Here is a 21,634-nt window from a genome sequence, read left to right on the forward strand (position 1 = left end):
CTTCCCTGACTCTGTCCCCTCGATTACTTAGTAAACTAACACTCCAAGTCCCGGTGGCCCCTGGTACTTTCACTGTCTCTCACTGACCATCAACACACTGACAGTCCATGAACGTCTAGGGAACTCTACTGGCCTCCAAAGAATTCACTATCAGTGTCCATCCTCGGTGATCACTACTGACCATCTTTGAACTCTCAAATATGACAGTGATAAACACCAATTCTACAGTGACTCCTACTGATCCCTCAGTAAGTGAAACATCTCACTGACCTGCTTTGACCTCTCAGTCACTTAAACTTGGGTCAGCAAACCACAGCCTGCAGGCTGCCCCCCAAATTTTTTTTTATGACACATGAAATTAAAATTTCAGTGTCCACAAGTTAAAGTTTGGAACACAGCCAGCTTCACTCATTTACATGTTGCTTATGGTTGTTTTTACACTCTATGGCAGAGTTAATAGCTGGGACAGGGACCCAAGCCCTTTAAGAAACAGTTTGCCCACCCTTGGTTTAAATAACACTCTTATAACTCCCTAATGAATTAATCCACACTCCTCACCCCTGAGGTGTGGTGGGGTAGCTCATCTACACTGGCCAGGCCCCTAGGCTCCTGTTTGCTCTCTCCAGCCTCCCCTTGGTGGCCCTGGGAGCTGGGGTAGCAATTGTCCCCCAGCATGCTCCACATTTTCTGAAAATGAGGGTGTGGGGACATAAAAAGAAAAATAAAAGAAGGGAAACTATTAAAACGTTTGAGAACACCTGGTTCCCTGGAACCCACTTCCAGCGCCTTGGTTCTCAGTTTCCCAGCAGGTTTATGCAGGTTGAGATCTTCAAGTTAGTACTGGATCCTGGTGCCCCCAGCTCCTCCTATCCCGATCCAGATAAAGAAGGAATCTCGGGAAATACACGGATTCAGTCTTTCTCACAGCCCACGTGCCCTGGTGTCATTTTTCCCTGCCGCTGCCTCTCCCGACCCACCTCGGAACCCGCCGGGGCGCAAAGCTCAGGGCCACCCCAACCCGGGTCCCCCAGGCAGGAGCTGCAGGTCGATCTCGGCGCCCGTCCATCTCACAGCTGCTGCGCCACCCCGGCTCGGACCCGGAGGAAGCCTAGTTCCCAGGACACCGGACTGCGGAGGCGGGGCGAGGGCGCGCGGCCGTCTGCCCTGCCCCGCGCAGACCCTGGATCCAAGCGGGAGGAAGTGTCCACAGGACCATGTAGACTCAGCCAGCCAGTGTGGCGGTCATAAAAAAGGGAAGCGCCAGCGGTGGATCCACGTTCCCGGTCCAGCGCGGGGGTACCGAGCGCTCTGGCGGCCGCAGGGGTCCAGGAATCTGGGGTGGGGGGGCTGGGGCGGGCTCTGAATGTCATTGGCCGAGGGGCGCGCCCTGTCCGCCGCTGCGCACTTCCATTGGCTGGCAAGATCGGAGGCGGGGCCTTGGCAGCCTCCCGCGTAGTCTACGCTAGCTGGGGAGCGCGCAGAGCCGCAGCTGGACAGGAGCTCGCTGGCCGGCGGCGCCATGAGCGGCAGCTTGGACGCGGCGCGGAGCTTCCTGGAGCAGCTGGAGGCGCGAGGCGGACGGGAGGGGGCGGTCCTTGCCAGCGAGTTCAGCGTGAGTGGGCGAGTGAGGACAGCCGCGCGGCGCGCTCCGGCTCCTCTCCCTGGACGGTCCGGACGTCTGTTCTCCTGTGCGCCCGTTCTCCTGTGCGCCCTGCCGCGCTTTGCCTCTCTCTCTCTTTCGGCGTCCAGGGGTGTCTCCTCGCCTCGAGGTCTCTCTGGTTTTCTCTCCCCAGCACCTCTCTGTGTCGCGCTCTCTCCCTGTCTGTCTTCACCCTCTGCCCGAAGCGCCCCAGAGGGCGAAGTCCACGGCCGGGCCGGGCGGGGCCGCAGATGCCCTCGGGTCCCTGCTCCCTCTCCGCGCTCCCGGAACCGTCCCGTTGCAAGGCTGGGCGGGCGGGGCCCCCCCAGAGGGGAGGGCTGTGGCACACCTGCGCTGGACGCGCGACGCTCGGCCGCTCGCTCCAGGCCACCCGGCGGTCACTCCTGTGGTTCTGGGACGGAAGGGGCTGGCGGGGGGTTGGGTCGGGGCGAAGAGGAACCAAGAGGCTGCGCTGCGGTGAGGGTGTGGACACCGGCTCTAATGGGCGCTGTGGCTCGGGGCGCTTTACCTGGCCCCTCTGGCCTCGGTTTCTCCTTGGGTAAAATGCAGACGTTGATCACCAAACTGGCCTGAGGATTAAAATAACTAGTGTGAGTAAAAAAGCGCTTAGCATATCCTGAGCTCTCATTTTGTAGGCGCTTTGTCGCTAGTTATAAATAGTATGAACGTTACAATAGGTAGTGCAAGCCGTATGTAATGAGTGCTAATGCAGCAGCGTCGTAGGCACCACACACTACACATACGGAGAGGTTTCAAATATAACGTATAGAAATGTGCAGTGCAAATAGGTAAACACAATATATGGTGACATTTCTTTCATTTAGAAATAAGTTGATAAATATATGCATATAAGTACTTTATATAATGAATCACTTTATATAATCATTAAGTACAAAATAGATAACCAAATTTATGAAATAATTTTACGAATGACTATAAAATATACAGTGAACATGTATAAATATAGTTATAAATTATAATTTACACAATAAACATTATTTAAGTTCATGAAATAATAGAACATAAATACAAGATAGAATTGTAATTTATAAAATAAGCAATTATTCAAGTTCCTAAGGAATCAAATATGTAACAAATAGGTAAAGTAGATACAAATCTAAATTTACACAAATATAAACATAGACATATATAAAATGCAAAATATGTAATTTAGTCAATATGAAAATGTAGATAATAAATGTAAACTTACAATACCCAGGTGGTGCATGACATCATGCCCATCTGGGTCCGGCTGTGGGACAGTGAGCATTGCCAAGGACCTCTATGCAGAAGGGTGGTGGTGAGCAGTGCCAGTTGCTGGAGACTATCCTCTGGCAGGCAGCCTCCTGTCCTCACAGGAGTCTTTGAGCCTCTCTAGGCCTTGGTTTCCTCATCTGTAGAGTAGAAATATTAATAGTGGTACCCAGTGCACTAGTGTGTCCATGAGGACTTGACTTAAATGCCCTGATGGGTGTAAGTACACTTAGAAAGATGGTCACCCCCAGAGGTGGCTTCGTATGTGTTACTTATTATTGTCATGATTACGAATACCTGATGATGGTAATACACTATTCACTAATTACAGTAATCTAACTATAGTATCTAGTATATGTCATGTTATACATTATAGTTCACATACATTGTATATTGTCATATACATTGTGTAGCATCATGTTTGGTATATTAAATACATATTGTGTTACAATTATTGTTCACAATACAGTGTAATACACATTGAGTGTACAGAAGGTAAATGCTGAGAAGCCTTGAGTTCAACACTCCTGGATGGGACTTTCAGCAAGTCACTCAACCATGTGGTGCCTCGGCTTTCTCGCCTGCACAATGGGAACGTCAATAAGAGTACCCGCTTTGGAGGTACCTTCCAGGTTGTTCAATGCCCTTGCACAGAGCCCTGCATAGAGACGGCGCTCTGAGTCGCTACTATTATTGAATCGCTATCATTAGGCAGGTTCTGTGCTATCTGGGCGCCGCGGTCACCTCTCACAGGCCACGTGCCGCGCATCCCTAGAAAAGCCTCTGTCCCAGGACTCTGACCTGGCTTCTCTCTGGCTCTCTCCTCCGTCCCCCGGGTCTTCTCGCGGTGCCCCCCGCCAGGACATCCGGGCCCGCTCAGCCGCCTGGAAGACCGACAACGTGTGCACCACCGAGGCCGGTAATCGGCCGGAGAACGTGAGGAAGAACCGCTACAAAGACGTGGTGCCTTGTAAGTCGGGGAGTGGTGGGTGGGTGGGTGGCCTCCGGAGGGAGTCCGTGCGGCTCCGCACGCCCTCCGCTGCCCTGCGGTCCAGGCGTTCGCGCGGGTCCCTCTGTCACCACTGGGCTCCCAGCACGCCCCCTCCCGGAGCCTGGCTGCACTTCTTCCGAGCACACTTTTCCCAAGTGCATCTCGGTGGCATCCCTGCTAGGCGTGCCACCGCCTGCTATCGTTTAGCCAGGACCCCAACAGATGCCGCTGTCACTCCCAAACTCCACGTTTCTCATCTCTCCCGCTGGCAGACGATCAGACACGAGTGAGCCTTTCCCTGCTCCAGGAAGAGGGCCACGGCGACTACATCAACGGCAACTTCATCAGGGTCAGGCTGGGAGTCAGGGACGGGGCAGAGGGGGTGGGGGCGACAGTGGAACCTCCATGGTGAGCTCAGCCTTTACCAGGGCACAGACGGAAGGCATGCCTACATCGCCACACAAGGACCACTGCCTCACACCTTGCTGGACTTCTGGCGCCTGATCTGGGAGTTTGGGGTCAAGGTCAGCTTGAGGGGAGGGTGAGGTGGGGCCAACATTCTGGGTCCTTCCTTGGCCCTCTTTCCCCCACCCCCAGCCCAGATCACCTCCTTCTCCCTTACCCCTCTTGTCTAGGTGGTCCTGATGGCCTGCCGGGAGACGGAGAACGGGCGGGTAGGTGTCCTCAGCCCCTGGAATGCATGTCTTTGTGCACAGAGGAGGCGGGAGAAATCCTGCGTGCTTCTCCCTGACCCTAGGACTCGAGAGCCCAGTTCCTTGGAGTGACCCCCCTGTAACTGCTGGAGCCCGCTATTACTCTAATTTTGTTGTTGTTCTTTTTCCTTTTATTCGTGGGGCTTATATCCCCAATGACCTGCTGGTCTTTCCACCCCATTCCATACCATAGACCAGAAGGCCCCGTAACTGTGGCTTCCCCAGTACAACTCCGATCTCTTTCCACCTCTCTCCTTTATTCAGTCCACTCCAATCTCTCTGGCCTTTGCTTTGTCTTGGGTCCTATGCTTTGTCTGTTCCCTGTGTCTGGGACATACCCCCTTTCGTCTGCTCCATCACCACCTTCACATCTTGGCTGTAATGCTGCTTCCTCAATGAGATCTTCCTGAATCTCGCCCCGTCTGAAACTCCCAGCACTCCCACTCTCCTTCCCTTGTCCTACTTTCATTTTTTCTTCTAAGTTCTTTTTTTGTTTGTTTTTGTTTTTTTGGATGGGGTGGAGGTAATTAAGTTTACTTACGTGTTTTTAAATTAATTTTGATTAATTTGTTTCTTAGTGGAGGTACTGGGGATTGAACCCAAGACCTTGTGCATGCTAAGCAAGCACTCTACCACTGAGCTATACCCTCCCCGCAAATTTTTATTCTCTTTGTTTTATTTACTTATTTATTTGTCTGCTTCTGGTTTTTTTGGGGGGGAGGTAATTAGGTTTATTTATTTTTTGATGGAGGCACTGGAGACTGAAACCAGGACCTCGTGCATGCAAGGCACGTGCTCTACCACTGAGCTATACCCCACCCTCTTCAAAGTTCTTACCAACTTCTAACATACAAGATACTCTACAAATGTATTCTTTATCCCTAGTCTCCCTGATTAGAAGAAAAGTTCCAGAAGGGCAGGGATCTTTGTTTTGCCTGTTAGAATAAATTCGTTACTTGGTAAATGTACGTCAGCAGTGAAGGCACAGGGGTTCTGCACCCTGGCCTGCTCTGTGGCCAGGACTGGAGGTGGGAAAGTCCTGCTCTGGGACAGCTGGCCCATCATGGAGCCTGTCCAGTCTGCAGTGTTGCACCTTTTTCATTCCTAATTTTGGTAGTTTGTGGTCTGTCTCTCACCCCTGTGCAGTGTGGCTAGAATAAAGACAAGCAAACTTTAGCTGTTGTACTAAGTCTGTCCTGCTGTCTGTTTTTATAAATAAAACATATTAGAATATAGCCATGCCCATTTGTTTACACAGTGTGGAAACCTGCTTTCATGCTACAAGGGCCAAGTTCAGTAGTTGTAAGTTAGGTAGATTCTGTGGCTCGCAAAGTCTGGAATATTTATTATCTGGCCCTTTATAGAAACAGCCAATCTCTGGGCTAGAGTTTTATCAATTTTATTATTTTTTGAAAGGAGCATCTTTGGGTTTTATTCATTTTCTCTATTTTTTCATTGTTATTTGATTAATTTCTTCTCTCACCTTTATTATTTCCTTCCTTCTGGTTATCTAGGTTTAACTTCCTCTTTTTTTTTCTTCTAGTTCCTTAAGCTTAGATGATAAAATTTGTGATTTTTTTTCACATGTAAGCATTTAATGTCATTCATTTTTCTCTAAGCACTGCTTTAGCCGCATCTCACAAACTGCGTATGTTGTGGCTTCTTTTCCAATAAGTTCAAGGTATTCTCTAATTTTCCTTGATTTCTTCTTTGACTGATGGTATTTGACCATGGCTGTGCTTACTTTCCAAATACTTGGGGACGTTTCCATATATCTTCTTGTTATTAAGTTTCCATTAATTCCATTGTGGTCAGAGAACAACTTTATATGTTTTCAGTCTTTCCAAATGTTCTGAAACTTGTTGTGTGGCCATGAACATGATCTATCTTGGTAAATGTTTTGTGTGCGCTTGAAAAGAATGTGTATTCTGGTTTTCTTGAGTGGAGTGTCCTATAAATATCAATTAGGTCAAATTGATTGTCTTTCTGAAAGACACTTTAATATCTTCTGTATCTTTACTGTGTCTTCTGGATCTTCACTGATTTTTTTTTTTCTCTAGATGTTTCATCAATTGACAAGAGAGGAGTGTTGGAACCTACAACTGTTCTCTGTCAAGACGAGCTTGTCAATAATATTTTTCAGATCTTATTATTCTTACTTTTTTTTATCTGCTTGCTTGATTATTTGCTGAAAGAGGAGTTTTGAAATCTCTAACTCTAATTTTAGATTTCTCGGTTTCTCCTTTCATTTCTGTCAGTTTTTGCTTCAAGTATTTTAAAACCCTATAGTTAAGTGCAAATACAGTTAGGATTATGTCTTCCTGGTAAATCAGTCCCATTTTCAATATTGTAATGTCCCTTTTGTCTCTGGCAATATTCTGTTTTCTGAAGTGTACTTTGATATTAATAGAACCATTTAAATTTCTTTAGATTACAGTGTGCATGATATATATATTTTTATTGTTTTACTTTTTATCTGTCTTCATTTCTATCTTTAAAGTGTGTTTCTTATAGCTGGCGTATTGTGGGGACTTACTTTTTTACCCAGTCTGACAATCTCTACCTTTCATTGGAGTATTTAGTCTCTAATATAATCATCAATAATGTGTCTAAATCTACCGTTTTGCTATGTTTTCTATTTGTTCCATCTGTTCTTTGTTCCTTTTCTCCTTTTGTCTTCTTTTTAAATGAGAATTTTAATAAATCCATTTCATAATCATTATTCATTTATTAGTTATACCTCTTTGTATTATGTGTTTGTGTGCTTCATGGAATGTAGACTAACAATAATAATAATAATATTATGCCATTTCCTGTAAAATGTGAGAACTTTACAATAGCATATTTCAATTTTCTCTCTCCAAGCTTTAGGCTATTGTTGCCATAGGATTTACTTCAAAATATAAAATATACTACACAGCACACTGCTATTATTTTTGATATAGATTATCTTTTTTAAAAAACAACCTTACTGAAATACTATTCATCCACGTTAAGTGTGCAATTTCAGTTGTTTTTAGTATATTCCTGAGTTACACAACCATCACCGCAGTAAATTTTAGAACATTTTCATCACCCCGTTAAGAAACTCTGTATCCATTGGAAGTCACACTCCATTTTGTACTAAACTCCACCCTAGACAACCCCTAATCTCTTTTTTGGTCTCTACAGATTTGCCCACCGTGGACTTTTCATATAACTGGAATCATATGATACGTTGTCTTTTGCAACTGGCTTCTTTCACTAAGCGTAGTGTTTTTAAAGTGCAGGCATAGTGTAGCATGTGTCAATACTGCACTACTTCACTCCTTGCTGCTGAATAACATTCCACTGAATGGATATACCACATTTTATTTATTCATTAATCACTTTATAGAATTCGAGCTGTTTCCAGTTTTTGGTAATTATGAACAGTGCTGCTGTAAACACTCACGTGCAAGCTTTCATGCAGATGCTATGTCTTCATTTCTTTCGGGTACATACCTAGCAGTGGAATAGCTGGGTCATGTGGTAACTCTATTTTTAGCATTTTGAGGAACTGCCAGACTGTTTTCCACAGTGGCTACATTGTTTTACATTTCACCCAGCAATGTATGAAGGTTCCAATTCCTCCACATCCTCATCAACACTTGTTACTGTCTCTTTTTTATTATAGCCATCATACTGGGTGTGAAGTGATGTTCATCAAGTCTTTTTTTTTTTTCCAGTTGTGGTAAAATATATATAACATAAAAATTGCCATTTTAACGATTTCAAGTGTACAATTTAGAAACATTAAGTCCATTCACAAGGTTTACGCTGCCTATTTGAGGTCCCTCGTATCAGTGGAATCATACAATACTTGTCCTTTTGTCTCTGGTTTATTTCGGTTATCCTGTTTTCAAGGTTCATCTATGTTGCAGTATGTATCAGAATTTCATTCTTTTTAGGGCTGAATAACATTTTGTTTATCCATTCATCTGTTGATGGACATTGGGTTGTTTCTACCTTTGGCTGTTGTGACTGGTGCTGCTATGAACATTGGTATATTAAGTATTTTGAGTCCTTGTTTTCAGTCCTTTTGGGTATATACTAGAAGTAGAATTACTGGTTCATACGGCAATTCTGTGTTTAACCCCCCCCCCCGCCACAATGGTGGCACCATTTTATACTCTCACTAGCAATACATAAACACTGTTTAATTTTGAGGAATTCAAAATTCCTTTCTGTTGTTTTGATGTGCTTTTGGTGTTGTATCTAAGAAGTCAGTGTCTAACCATAGGTCAAAAAGATTTACTCCTATGTTTTCTTCTAAGTGTTTTATAGTTTTATCTCTTACATTTAGGTTTCTGATTCATTTTGAGTTAATTTTGGTATATGGTGGGAGTTAGAGGTCCAGATTCATTCTTGTGTATGTCAATATGCATTTGTCCCAGCACCATTTGTTGAAAAGACTGTGCCTTCTTCATTGAATGGTCTTGGTGCCTTGTTGAAAACCAGTTGCCCATGAAGGTAAAGGTTTATTTCTGGACTCTCAGCTCTATTCCATTGATTGATATGTCTATCTTTGTGCCAGTCCTGCATGATTTTGATTATGGTAGCATTGTAATAAGTTTTGAAATCAGGAAGGATGAGTTCTCCAAATCAGTTCTTCTTTTTTCAAGACTGTGTTGGCTTTTCTGGGTCACTTGCTGTGCAGGAAAGAATCAACATAGCAGGCATAACTACTTATGCTTAAAAAGATTTTCCTGCAGGGTTGGCTCTTGGCTAGAAATAGGATTTCCAGTGAGAGTGGCTCACTACGCCTGAACTGTTTATACAGACAATGTGTTTATGTGACAATAGGTTTATGTGAACACCTGCTTTCTTTCTGGGAGTCTGAGGTTTTGGTACATGCTAGTCAGAGATGCCTACATACCATACAGAGTGCCTCAGGAAATACGCAGGGCACTGAATTCCTAAGTGTGGTCTTGGGTATCCACAAGACACTTATTAATGTTAACGTATTAATGCTTATATATTAGTGTTAAGATCAGCTTGCCAGTATCTTCAAAAAGCCTTCTGGGATTTTGATGGGAATTGAATCTATCAATTTCTAGGGTACAAAGATAACAATTTTTTCTGTGTTGATCTTGTGTCCTACAACCTTGCCAAACTCATTTATTAGCTCTAATTATGTGTGTGTGTGTGTGTGTTCTTTAGGGCTTTCTATATATAACGTCATGCTATCTGCAGATTGAGATAGTTTTGCTTCTTCCTTTCCAATCTGGGTAACCTTCCTTCCTTCCTGTCTTTCTTATTCCTTCTCTCCCTGTCTTTTTTCTTTTTCTCTCTCTTTCTCTTCCTCCCTTCCACCCTCTCTCCTTTCCTTCCTTCATTTCTTTTTTTGTATTTGCACTGGCTGCAACTTCCAGTACAGAGTTGAACAGAATAGGAAAGTGCAAACACCCTTGTCTTGTTTCTGATCTTAAGTGCAAAGCAGTCTTTCATGATTAAGTACTAGGTTAGCTGTAGGGTTTGGTAGATTTGGGTTTTTTTTTTTTTTATCATGATGAGGAATTTCCTTTCTATGTCTAGTTCCTTTCATGGTTTTATCATGAAAGATGTTCAAAAATATTTTCTGCATCTATTCAGTTGATTATGTGGTTTTGTTTTATTTTCTATTAATATGGTACATGATATTGTTCGACTTTCATAGATGCAACCAACCTTGGGTTCCTGGGATTAATGCCACTTGGTCACTGTGTGTAATCATTTCTTAATATTTTGTTGAGTTTTGTGTCTGTATTCTTGAGACGTTGAGTAGTTTTCTTGTGATGTCTCTGTCTGGTTTGAGGGGAGGTCATTAGGTTTACTTATTTATTCTATTTAATTAATTAATTTGTTAATGGAGGTATGCTAAGCATGCACTCTACCGCTGACCTACACCCTCTCCGCTCTTCTGTCTGGTTTTGGTATCAGAATAATACTGGCCTCATACAATATGTTGGGAAATGTCCCTTCAAATTTGTGTGTGTCGGGGGGTAGTTTGTGAAGGATTGCTATTATTTCCTCCTTTTGGGGTAAAATTCATTAGATTACCTTTTAAAGATGTTAAAAATGAGAGATACCTTTTACATCCAGCTGTGTACTTACCTTTTTCTTTACTCCTCACCCCTTTGTGTTAGGTCTGTAGTTCATCTGGTGTCATGTTCCTTTGGTCTGAAGAGCTTACTTTAGTGTTTATCATAGTGCAGGCTTGCTTGTGATAAAGTCTCAGCTTTTGTGTGTCTGAAAGCTATTTAATTTCAGCAGTTTTAGGATGTCCCACCATTGACTTCTGGCTTGTAGAGTTTCTGACAAAACTCTGCTGTCATTCTTATCCTTGTTCCTCAGTATGTAATGTGTCTCGTGTGTGTGATGCTTTTAAGATTTTTGTCTTTATCATTGTTTTTCAACAATTTGTTCACAAACTGCCTTGGTGTGGCTTTATGATTTTTCTCTCCCTGTGCTTCACGGACCTTCTGGGATCTGTGGGTTCATAGTTTAATCAAATTTGGAGAAATTTCCAGCTCTAGTTTCTTCAGAAATAGTTTCTGTTCTTCCCTATCCTTCTGGACTACAGACACACATACATTAGACCACTTGATATATTTTCACAGGAATCTGATTCTCTGTTCGTTTTTTACCCATTTTTTTCCTCTCTCTTTTCATTTTGAATAGTTTCTATTGCTATGTCTTTATGTTCACTGGGCTTTTCTTCTGATGTCTAATCTATTAGACAGTGAATTTTTTTAATTGAAGTACAGTCAATTACAATGTGTCTTTCTCTGGTGTACAGCACAATGTTCCCAGTCATGCATATATATATATATATGCATATATATATATTCATTTTCATATTTTTCCATTAAAAGTTATTGCAAGATATTGAACATAGGTCCCTATGCTATACAAAGGAAACTCTTAAAAATCTATCTTTATATATAGTGGCCAACATTTGTAAATCTCAAACTCCCAAATTTATCCCCTCCCACAATTTCATAAATTTAATTTTTCCTCTCTAGAAGTTCCACTGAGGTCTTTTTTATAGCTTTCATTTCATTTTCATCACCTTAATGTTTTCCTTTTCATTTTGAATATATTTTGTAATATTTATAAAAGCTGTTTTAAAGTCTTTGCTTTTTTCCTCATCTCTATTGGGTCTCCTTTTGCTGATTTTTTCTTCTGGGTAGAGGTCACATTTTCTCACTTCTTTGTATGTCTAGTAAATTTTTATTAGATGCTTAATATTTTTAATTTTACACAAGTAAGTGTTGGGCTTTGTTATCTTCCTTTAAAGGGTGTTGAACTTTTTCTGGAAGGCAGTTAAGTTACTTTTGGGTGTTTGATCATTTTAAGTTTTGTTTTTAAGCTTTGGGTAGCGGGGCGGGCCTAGACTAGCCTTTCTTCTAGAAGTAAATTTGTTCTACTTCTGATGTGTGTCCTTCGAGTTCCCTCTTGAACGCCCAATCAGGTCTCTCCTCTCTGGCTGGAGGAAATGTAAATTATTTCTGTCCCATTGTGAGTACTAGGAAATGAGATGAACATTATTATTCTTTCATGGGAAGTCATTCTTGCCTGGCCTCTGGGGGTTTCTGGTTCTATGTACCCAGATTATTATTCCAGCTTTAAGGGGATTCCTATGCAGAGTCCTGGAGTTTGTTGCTTTGGTTTCTGTAGCTCTGTTCTTTCAAGAACTCTGCCTTGACCTCCTGGGCCATGATCTCTGGCTTTTCAGCTTACTGGGATCATCAGTCTCTGTGCCCTGCAGCCTGGTGACTGCCTCTAGGCAGTAAGCTGGGGTGGTCCTAGGGTTCGATTCATGTGTTTCCCTTTGGTCAGTGATCACAGTCCTGCAATGTTCAGGTCCCATGTCTGCTAATAATGGCTTGTATATTTCATGGAGGTTTTTAGTTACTTACAAGCAGAAGAACACTCTGGACCGTCTTCCTCCTGCACTGTTGGAAGCTCTCGTCTCTACTGAGTCTGGGTGCTGGCCTCCTTCGTGGCTGCCGCCACCTGTGCTTCCATCAGCAACCTGGGCTGTCCAGTAGGCGTGTGCACGTATCAACGTGAACTCTGAGGCAGACCCCCGCTTCACCCCCTGCCCTTCCTCCCTTGCCTTTTGTAGAAAAAGTGTGAGCGTTACTGGGCCCAAGAACAGGAACCGCTGCAGATTGGGCTTTTCTACATCACTCTGGTGAGCTGGGGCAGAGGGGGGACAGCATTTGATGGAGTCTGGGATGTTGTGGGACATTTCACAGGAGATTCTGAGTTGGCAATCTTGTGGGCTGGGCCCGAAAGGATGAACAGTTTTCCCACGGTCACATACACACACATGCACACACGCACACACTGCAGAAAGCATGCAAATAGTCAGAACTCATTAGGTATTGCTTTTGCATTTGAACTATAATCATGGTTATCTCTGTAAATATAAACTTGCCTTGGTTGGGTTCTTAAACTTATTTCCCTTACCGTCCCCAAAGAACTCAGGAAAATCTCTCACCTCAAGTCAGACACACAGTTGGTCCTGAATAAATACAGTGAAACTGTTTTCTTTTAGAACAAAAGACATTTGTTTCACTGGAAATGAGCATGTGGGATATTTAACCATAGTTCCTCTTTCTCTCCTCTTTCCTTCACAAAAGTCATGGGGGACGTTTGGGCTAAATGAATTTTTCGAAAAGATGCTTTCGTATTTGATCTTTAATCAGAAATGCTTTGTTTTCTGTAAATATGTCTTTTGGCACCTGTGATCTTCGTTCCCCGCCCTTTTCTCACCTCCTCCACATCCACAGACAAGGGAGATGTGGCTGAATGCAGACATCATGCTCAGGACCCTCCAGGTCACCTTCCAGAAGGTACTGAAAGGGAAAGAGGAGACTCCCACATGGAAAGGGCTGTTTCCTGCCTCTCATCTGTAAAATGGGCATGGACAGTAATACCCATCTCTCAGTTACTGCCTGTTGCGTTTAAATGGAACATGTGTAGAACTGGGCTGACATGTAGTAAGGGCTCAATAAATGCTTGTCTTTCTTTTTTCACCCTTTCCCCCTCTTTTCCTGTGTTTCAGGAATCCCGCTGTGTGTACCAACTGCAGTATATGTCCTGGCCAGACAGAGGGGTCCCTAGCAATCCCGACCACGTGCTTGCCATGGTGGAGGAAGCCCGTCGCCTCCAGGAATCTGGTCCCAGCCCCCTTTGTGTCCACTGCAGGTTTAGGAGACGGGCTTTGTTGGGGGGTGGTCTGGTGAGACAGAGGGGAAGGCGATGGGGGAGGGAGGCAGGGGATGACTGTGCAGGGAGGGCTTGGAGCCGGTCTTGCCGTTTGAGTGCCCATTCGGAGAAACCAGGGGCCAAGCTTGCTCAAGTTGCAACCAAAATTGTTGGCATTTATTGAGCACAGACTGTCCGCTGGGGAGGAAGCACACAGCGGATACTCAGCAACTCTAAGCAATCTAAAAGTTTTCCTTTCAAATGATAATCTGGGATTCTGGGAATCAAAAGGTGCTGCAGGGACCCCCCCCCGCCCCCCGCAAGGCCCTCACACCCAACCCCAAATACCCTGTTTAAAGGGGGTTTGTGGGCAGTCCCTGACCTAGCTTGCTCTGATTCTCACTTGTCAGCGCCGGCTGTGGGCGAACAGGTGTCCTGTGCACCGTGGATTATGTGAGACAGTTGCTCCTGACCCAGGTAGGAAGAGGGTGTCCATGTGCACCTGTGCAGTCCGGGTCCTTTGCCCACGAGGTCCTGCTCACCCGTCTCTCTGTCCTAGATGATCCCACCTAACTTCAGCCTCTTCAATGTGGTCCTCGAGATTCGGAGGCAGCGGCCTTCAGCGGTACAGACTGAGGTGGGAGCCTGAACTCCTCCTTCCAAAGACATGTCCCTCCTCCTCGTCTGCCCTTCCCGATGACCCCTCCCCCCTCTGCCCCCCAGGAGCAGTACAGGTTCCTGCACCACACGGTGGCTCAGATGTTCCTCTCAGCGCTCCAAAATGCCAGCCCTCACTACCAGAACCTCAAGGAGGTACCACGGCCCCCTTTCCAACCCTCAGAGACCGGAACCCAGAGAAGAGGTCTATGACCGCCACCTTCGCAGGGTCCAGCCCCTGGACTCCTCCTGGGAGCAGGGACTGACACATTGTGATCCCTACCTTTGTCCTCCTCCTTGCTCCCTTATCAGACTGTCCCCTCTTAAGCTTCCCCCACAGTGGCCCACGGTGACCTCCGTCAGGAGCCCGGATAGCTTCCTCCCAAGCCTCACGTGCTTGCCCTCCGGTCTTCCCCCAGAACTGTGCCCCGCTCTACGACGACGCCCTCTCCGTCCGGACTTCCCAGGCCCTCGCTGCCATAGCCCGCCCGTCCGGCGGGATCCTCAGGTACCCAGCTCCATCCCCGCATTCTTCCCTTTCCGATTTCTCTCGCCTGGAGGCGAACCCTTTCCTCACGCTGGAAACACCAGCCCCTTCCTTGCGTTCACTTCAAATATTCACTGGCCCTTTGAATGGAGCTCTGGAACCCTCCGCTGGCTGACTCCTTAATCCCAGGGATCCCATCGTCTCAGCCTCTAAGGCGAGCCCTACAGGGCGATGTTAACCCTTTCCCCGCTCCCCAGTCATTAACTCAGCAGGTATTTCTTGATGCTGCCCACCTGTCAGGCCTCCTGTCGGGTGCAGCGGAGCCTTCAGCCCTCGGTCCTTGAGACCAGTTCTCCATTTTGAGGCTCTCCCTTCCTTCCCTTTAGATGTCACTTCCTCATTCATTTATTCAACAAAGAATTACACGGAGATGACCACCCCTCACTTCCAGCACCCGCCCCATTCACCTGCCAGGCTTCGCTCCTTCATGCACGCAACCTGCCAGGCGATAGGGACACAGAAATGAGACCCCCTTCCCCAGAGATACAACAGCCTCCGCCTCCTCCCTCCCTAACTGCGCGCCGCCTGGGCGGGAAGGAAGCCAGTGGTTTGTGCGCTGAGCGCGCTGCCCCCTCCTTTCCTCGGCGCCGCCGTTTCACTTCCTCCCGCCCTCCCCTCCCGCAGGAGCATCTCGGTGCCCGGGCCCCCGGCCCTCGCCATGAACGACACGTACGCGGTGGTGCAGAAGCGCCCGGCCCCCGCGGGTACCGGGGAGGCGGCGGGCGCGCGGGCGCGCAGCGCGTTGGAGGCGCCGGTCTACAGCCAGGTGATGCCGCGCGCCCGGCGGCCCCAGTCGCACGCGGAGGACACGCGCGGGGCGCTGCCCGGCCGCGGTGAGTCCAGGCAACAGGGGCGCGGGGCTGGGGAGGGCCGCCCCCTACTTGTTCCTTCTCCCGATTCCCCGCTGGCTGCGGCCTGGAGGACCCCGGCGGCCACGAGCCCCCCCCCCCCCCCACCAACCACGCCCGCAAGCCCGGACCAGCGGCGCCCCGGACGCTGACGTGCGGGCTTCCCCGGCCACGCCTCTGCGGCTCTCGCCGGTCCCCCGGTCACGCCCGGAAGCGTCGCGGGCCCAACCGCGGCCCCGAGGCCGTGACGTTTCTCTGGCCAGGCCACCTCGTCCGGGCCGAGGTCTCCGTCTTGGCCGCGCCTCTCCGGCAGGGCCCGGCCCTCTTCGCCTAGGCCTCCTTCTCGGGCTGGGGAGGATGCGGCTTTGCCCGGGGTGGGTTTCCGGAACTCCGCGGGGCGGCCGGAGTTGACTCGGTGAGGGCGGTTTTCTGCCCGCAGTGCCGGCTGAGCAGAGCGCAGCGGGGCCCGGCGCCTACGAGGACGTGGTGGACGGAGCCCAGAGCGGTGGGCTAGGTAAGTCAGACCGCCCGGGGCGCTCGGGCTCTCTGCAGCTTTGACTGAGTCCCAGGCGTTTGGGGTTTAGGGATGGTGGCAGGGAACTCACAACCGCGGAGTCCTGTGGATGTGGCCGCAGTAAACCAGGAGGACCTGGAGGTTTGGAGATGACTTTCCACCAGTGGCCAGCCTCTCCACGCCTCAGCTTCTCCGTGAGACCGACGGTGCCCTTCCTCTTCCAGGGTTCAACATGCGCATTGGGAGGCCTAAAGGACCCCGGGACCCCCCTGCCGAGTGGACCCGGGTGTGAGTGCTGCGCAGCTGCCTGCCTGTTGCTCCACATGGGAGCTGAGGGCCCTGCTCTGCTCTGTGAAGTGTTGGCACTGGGAATGAGGGTCGGATCAAAATAAAGGTTTCTCCGTGTGGGAGATGAGGGGTTTTGGCCCCGTGATTGTAGCATTCAAGGCCTGAGGCTTGGGCAGGTAGTTGGCGGGTAATGGCTGGTGAAGTTACTCTGAGAAGATTCAAGAATGAACTCAACTCCAAGGGTCTGGGGCAGGGCTTCCAGTTGTGAAGGGGCGGATGGACAGATAGGCTTCTGGAGACTGTCCCCATCAGCACTTAAAGGACTGGTTGGTGTCAGTATTTGAGTCTCCCTCGCTCAGAGACTCAGCCGATGACACAGAGAAATAGATGGGCCCCACCCCAAATCCACCATTCAGACTGATGGAGGCCAGGCATAACAACCACCAAGCAGACTTATTTCAGACAGACAGGTAGAAACTCCCCAGATGGGCAGGCAGACAGATGGACCCCCAGCCTGGACAGGGAGGTAGCCATACCCCAGACAGTCAGACCTGCAGAGGGACAGGCACAGCTGGATGGGTGGACCTCCAGCCAGAGAGACAGGCCACCCAACAGCCTGACAGACCCCCCCCCCCAGCAAAAGACACCACCCGAAAGACAGATTCCCTCCCCTAGCTAGGCCACCAGAAGACACTAGCCAGATAGACCCCTGGCTGAACAGCTTCTCTGACAGACAGAAACAGATCTCTGGCTAAACAGATAGAGATGTCTTCTCAGCTAGAGCTCCCAGATCCACAGACCCACCCCAACATGGGCAGACCGACTGACAGACCTTCTAGTCACACAGACTCCCACCTAGCAGAATGGACTTCCAGCCAGGCAGATACCAGCCACACAGACCCACCTAGCCAGCCAGACTTTTCCAGCTAGGCAGACAGGTAGACAGACCCCCACCAACTCACCAAGTACACAGAACCCACAGTTTGGCAGACAAATTGATGTGTCTCCTGCTGGGAAGACAGCCAGGTGGACCCCCTCCCCAGGTGATCAACTGATCAGATAGGCAGATGGACCTTTAGAGAAACATCATAAGCCAGTCAGATCCCCCACCACCCAGACCATCTGCTAGTTGGACATACACTGCAGATCCTTCAGATAGATGGGACTCTCCACCAGCCAGATGGGCTCCCAGCCCTCAGCTACATAGGACCCCACTTTTGGGTGGACCCCTAGTCAGATAGATTCCTGGCCACAGTGAGACACTGTCCTCAGCCAGAGAAATAGATGGACCCCAAGCCAACTGGCCAGCTAGACCCCAAGCTGGATGAACAGACTCCCAAACCAGATGAATGGCTGGACCCCCATCCGGTTAGATGAATGAGTTCCCAACAAGTTATTCCCCTAGCTGTTCACCCAGGCTCCTAGCCAGACAAGCCCCAAGCCCTTGAGCTGGACAGCAGATTCACACAGACTGCCAGCCTGGTAGACAAATCTGAGACCAGCAAGACAGCCCTCTAGCCTCACAGTCAGATGGCCTGACCTCAGACTGACAAGACTGGTGAACCTCCAAGTAGACTCAGCTGAAAAAATAAACTCCAGACGGACCGACTCTCAGCTTGATAAGATTCTCAGACAAACTCATGGCTGGACAGACACGCAGATCCCAGCCAGAAGGACAGCAGCCAGACAGACCCCATCTAGACAGGTAGACACTTAGTGAGCCACACACATCTTCCGCGGGACAGAGATGGGCTACGCATCCAGATAGACCTTTAGAACCCCAGGCGGACAAAAAGATGAGTGGATTAACACTCGATGCTCCAAAACCCTGATCTTGCTCAGTGAACCTCCCTCAGACATGGTCTTCCTCCTGATGGTGTCTGACAATGTCAGGTTTATCTAGGCGGACTCCCAGCCATCCCTTCCCGGCACAGTGCCTCCCCAGGCTGTGGGAAAGCTGTCCTGTGTCTGGGATGAGTGTGGACCACCAAAGCCTCCACCTGCCCCCTGCCCAGCCAGGCCCACATCTCTCTTCTGGTTACTGTGAGAATTCAGGGAAAAAGAGACTATAAAGCTTTAGCTTCAGTGCCTACCTTGTGCTTGATGAATGTTAGCCCATGATTAGCTGCGAGCCCTTGCGTTCAGAATCGGGTCTGAGACAAGTCATTTGCCCTTTAAATGTTAGTAGAAGGAGAATGAAACTGGCCTTTCTTGACAACAATAGTGCTTGCTGGCAGTGACTTAATTTTTCAAATGTGTGAAGTCTGCACAAGAAGCGGCTCAACCAGCAGAAACTAGGGATTGCAGAGAAGCTAGAGATTCTCCAGCTTCATGGGGACCAGGCGGGCAGCTCCACCTGGGGTGCAAACTCTCAGGGGCAAGTTGGAGCTGATCTGGATGGAAAGAGGGAGGCAGGAGGCCCAGGGGCTGCTGGTGGCAGAGGAGGCTGAAAGTGTCATTTAGGATGTAAAGCAACCTCAAAGCCAAAATATTAAGTCATTGCACTCCAGAGACCAGGAGGGGGAAAGCAGTGGTAGAGGGGCCAACGGCAGAAGGAAGAGGCGTATTTCCTTCTTAAGCAAAGAGAAACCAGTGTCAGTTAGAACATGGGTCTTCTGGATCCCGCCCTGAGGCCAGCGCCCTCGCTGCCCATCCCATCTGAAACCCTGACAGTGGGGCTGCAGTACACGATTCAGATGAGAATTTTTCAGCGATTAGGTTTGAGGCTGAGCTGTTGGCAATTCTGAGCTCCCCATTTTGGACAGAATGAAGAGCAGTGCTGCTAACGTTGAGGACAGAGTGGGAAGAGATCCAGCCACAGAGGGTTGCATTTGTAAGGTTGCAAGGCAGAGCGCCCTAGGCTAGGCTCTTTACGGATTTTATCTCATTCAATCTGTAAGTCAATATTTGGAAGTTGGTCTTGTTACCACACCCATCTTGCAGATGAAAAGGAGGCTCAGAAAAAATGGCTGTTTGGGATCCTAGCTGGAGGTCTCTGTGTTTGGTGGTAAGGACATGTATGTCTCTAGGAAAAAGGGACCCTAAGTCAGTAAATTAATACAAATAGCTATCACTGCCTGGGTGCCTGATGTGCACATAAGCTGGGTCACTAATCTGCAGAGCAGCCCTGCTGTAGAGGTAACTCTGTTGTCCCCGCTTGACAGAGCCTGGTAACAATTGCAATCAGCACAGCATCATTCGATGTTTCTTTAAATCAAGCAGACCTGGGCTGGGGTGGGGGTTATAGCTCAGTGGAAGAATGCGTGCTTGGCGTACATAAGGTCATGGGTTCAATCCCCAGTGCCCCAGTTAGGGGGAGAAAAAAATAATAAGTTAAAATAAAAATACATGAAAAAAAGAAAAATAAATAAAAATAAAGTATAACCATTAAAAAAAAAACAAAAAAACCAAGCAGGCCTGTATCATAGTGGTTCATAGCTTGGACTCAGTCACTTCCTAGTGTGACCTTGAGCATGTTTCTTAATTTCTCACTGCTCCAGTTTTTCAATCTATAAATTGGGTCAGTAGAGTTACATTTATCATAGGGTTGCCACATACATGACTGTGAATCTGGATTTTTACAGTAGACATAGAAAATAAGATTTATTTTTTTTCAGGGATTGTCCTCAGAATAAAACAGAATTCTACACAGTTGAAATGATAATATCAAAAGCTCTATCGAAGACAGAAATCAATGGAAGTAAATTTAATTATACGTTCTCCTGCTTAAAATCCAGTGGCCGTAGTCTTTGATAACAGTTGCATTTTGAATCAGTGGGCAGAAAAATGGTTTATTCAACATAGATTATTGAGATAATTGAGTAGCCATTTAGGAAAAAAGAAGTTTGAGCTATGTACATTATAGCTGGCTAAATTCCAAATGCATCCAAGATTTCAATGTAAAATATTAAGCCAGGAAAGTCTTAGAAGAAATTATGGGAAAATTTCTTTATAATTCTGGACTGCAGCATTCCTTGCTAACTATGGAAAGGTGAGTCAGAAGCCCCCAAACACTGATAGTGTTAATGCAAAAAAAAATTTCAGTCCCCCCAAAATCACCATAAGCATGTCAGAAAATTAGTGACAAACTTGAAAAAAATTTACATCTGAGATCGAACAAAAGGCTGATTTTCTGAGATGTACAAAGCTTCTATGAATCAATCAATGAAGTCCCCGGTCTAAAAAATGTGCAGAGATGCCCTATCTCACGTGTAATAAAAACCATGAAAATCAGAATTATACCGAGTTAGCTGCCGTCACTTATATTAGCAAAAATCATAAAGTTTAATGACACAGTGTTGGCTAAGATGTGAGAAAACAGGTGTTCTCATAGAGGGCCAGCGGGTGTGTAAATTCAGACAACCTCTATGGAGAGCACTTTAACAATTACTATTAAAATATAAAGTACATGTTCTTTTGAGCCAGAAATTTCATTTCTGTGTTTATCTTACACGTGTACTCTCAGAATTCCCCAGTGCCTGTTACACCATGTTATTCACTGCATAGCACAAGGCTGGAAACTTTTTTTTGGAGGGAGGAGGGAGGTAATTAGGTTTATTTACTTATTTTTAGAGGAGGCACTGGGAATTGAACCCAGGACCTTGTGCACTCCAAGCACGTGCTCTACCACTTGAGCTATACCCTCCCCCAGGATTGGAAACATTTCAAGTGCTTTCTGTGGGATCCTGGTTAAATAAATGCTGTGATGGAATATTACGCAGCAGTTTAAAAAGGGGTTTGAGAACACCTCTATGCACTGGTGTGGACAAATCTCCAGATCACATTGTAAAATGAAGAAAAAAAAAAAGAAAGTGTATGATTTAACTTCTATTAAAAAATATTTTATATGTACATATATAAATATGTTTTTCCTTGGATACACATAAAGTATGTTTGATAAAAGCATGAGAAACCTGACGGAGGGCTGGCCGTCTGGGGGCCCA

The 21,634-nt window shown here is 47.1% G+C and overlaps 1 protein-coding gene and 1 non-coding gene across 4 annotated transcripts; one reads left to right on the forward strand and one right to left on the reverse strand.

The window, feature by feature from the left end:
• The first annotated feature begins 1,165 nt into the window (after positions 1–1,165).
• Positions 1,166–16,813, forward strand: PTPN18 (protein tyrosine phosphatase non-receptor type 18). 3 transcript variants are annotated; one of them, XM_074363410.1, is made up of 15 exons: positions 1,166–1,612; positions 3,776–3,884; positions 4,178–4,254; positions 4,334–4,429; positions 4,541–4,579; positions 12,750–12,818; positions 13,420–13,482; positions 13,695–13,837; positions 14,248–14,314; positions 14,397–14,474; positions 14,561–14,650; positions 14,914–15,002; positions 15,666–15,874; positions 16,329–16,403; positions 16,628–16,813. In XM_074363410.1, exons 1-15 carry the CDS (start codon positions 1,520–1,522, stop codon positions 16,693–16,695), a joined length of 1,365 nt encoding a protein of 454 aa, XP_074219511.1. In that variant the 5' UTR covers positions 1,166–1,519; the 3' UTR covers positions 16,696–16,813. The 3 variants fall into 3 exon arrangements, with proteins under 3 accessions (XP_074219511.1, XP_074219512.1, XP_074219510.1); XM_074363411.1 differs by lacking the exon at positions 1,166–1,612 and adding an exon at positions 3,395–3,535; XM_074363409.1 differs by lacking the exon at positions 1,166–1,612 and adding an exon at positions 3,408–3,535 and having other exon boundaries at positions 3,626–3,884.
• A 4,450-nt stretch (positions 16,814–21,263) lies between these two features.
• Positions 21,264–21,337, reverse strand: TRNAS-GGA (transfer RNA serine (anticodon GGA)). The gene has a single exon. It is a non-coding gene; the product is annotated as a tRNA-Ser (tRNA).
• Between the last annotated feature and the right edge of the window lie 297 nt (positions 21,338–21,634).

Source organism: Camelus bactrianus, chromosome 5 (genome assembly GCF_048773025.1).
Source record: "Camelus bactrianus isolate YW-2024 breed Bactrian camel chromosome 5, ASM4877302v1, whole genome shotgun sequence".
Lineage (NCBI taxonomy): Eukaryota > Metazoa > Chordata > Mammalia > Artiodactyla > Camelidae > Camelus > Camelus bactrianus.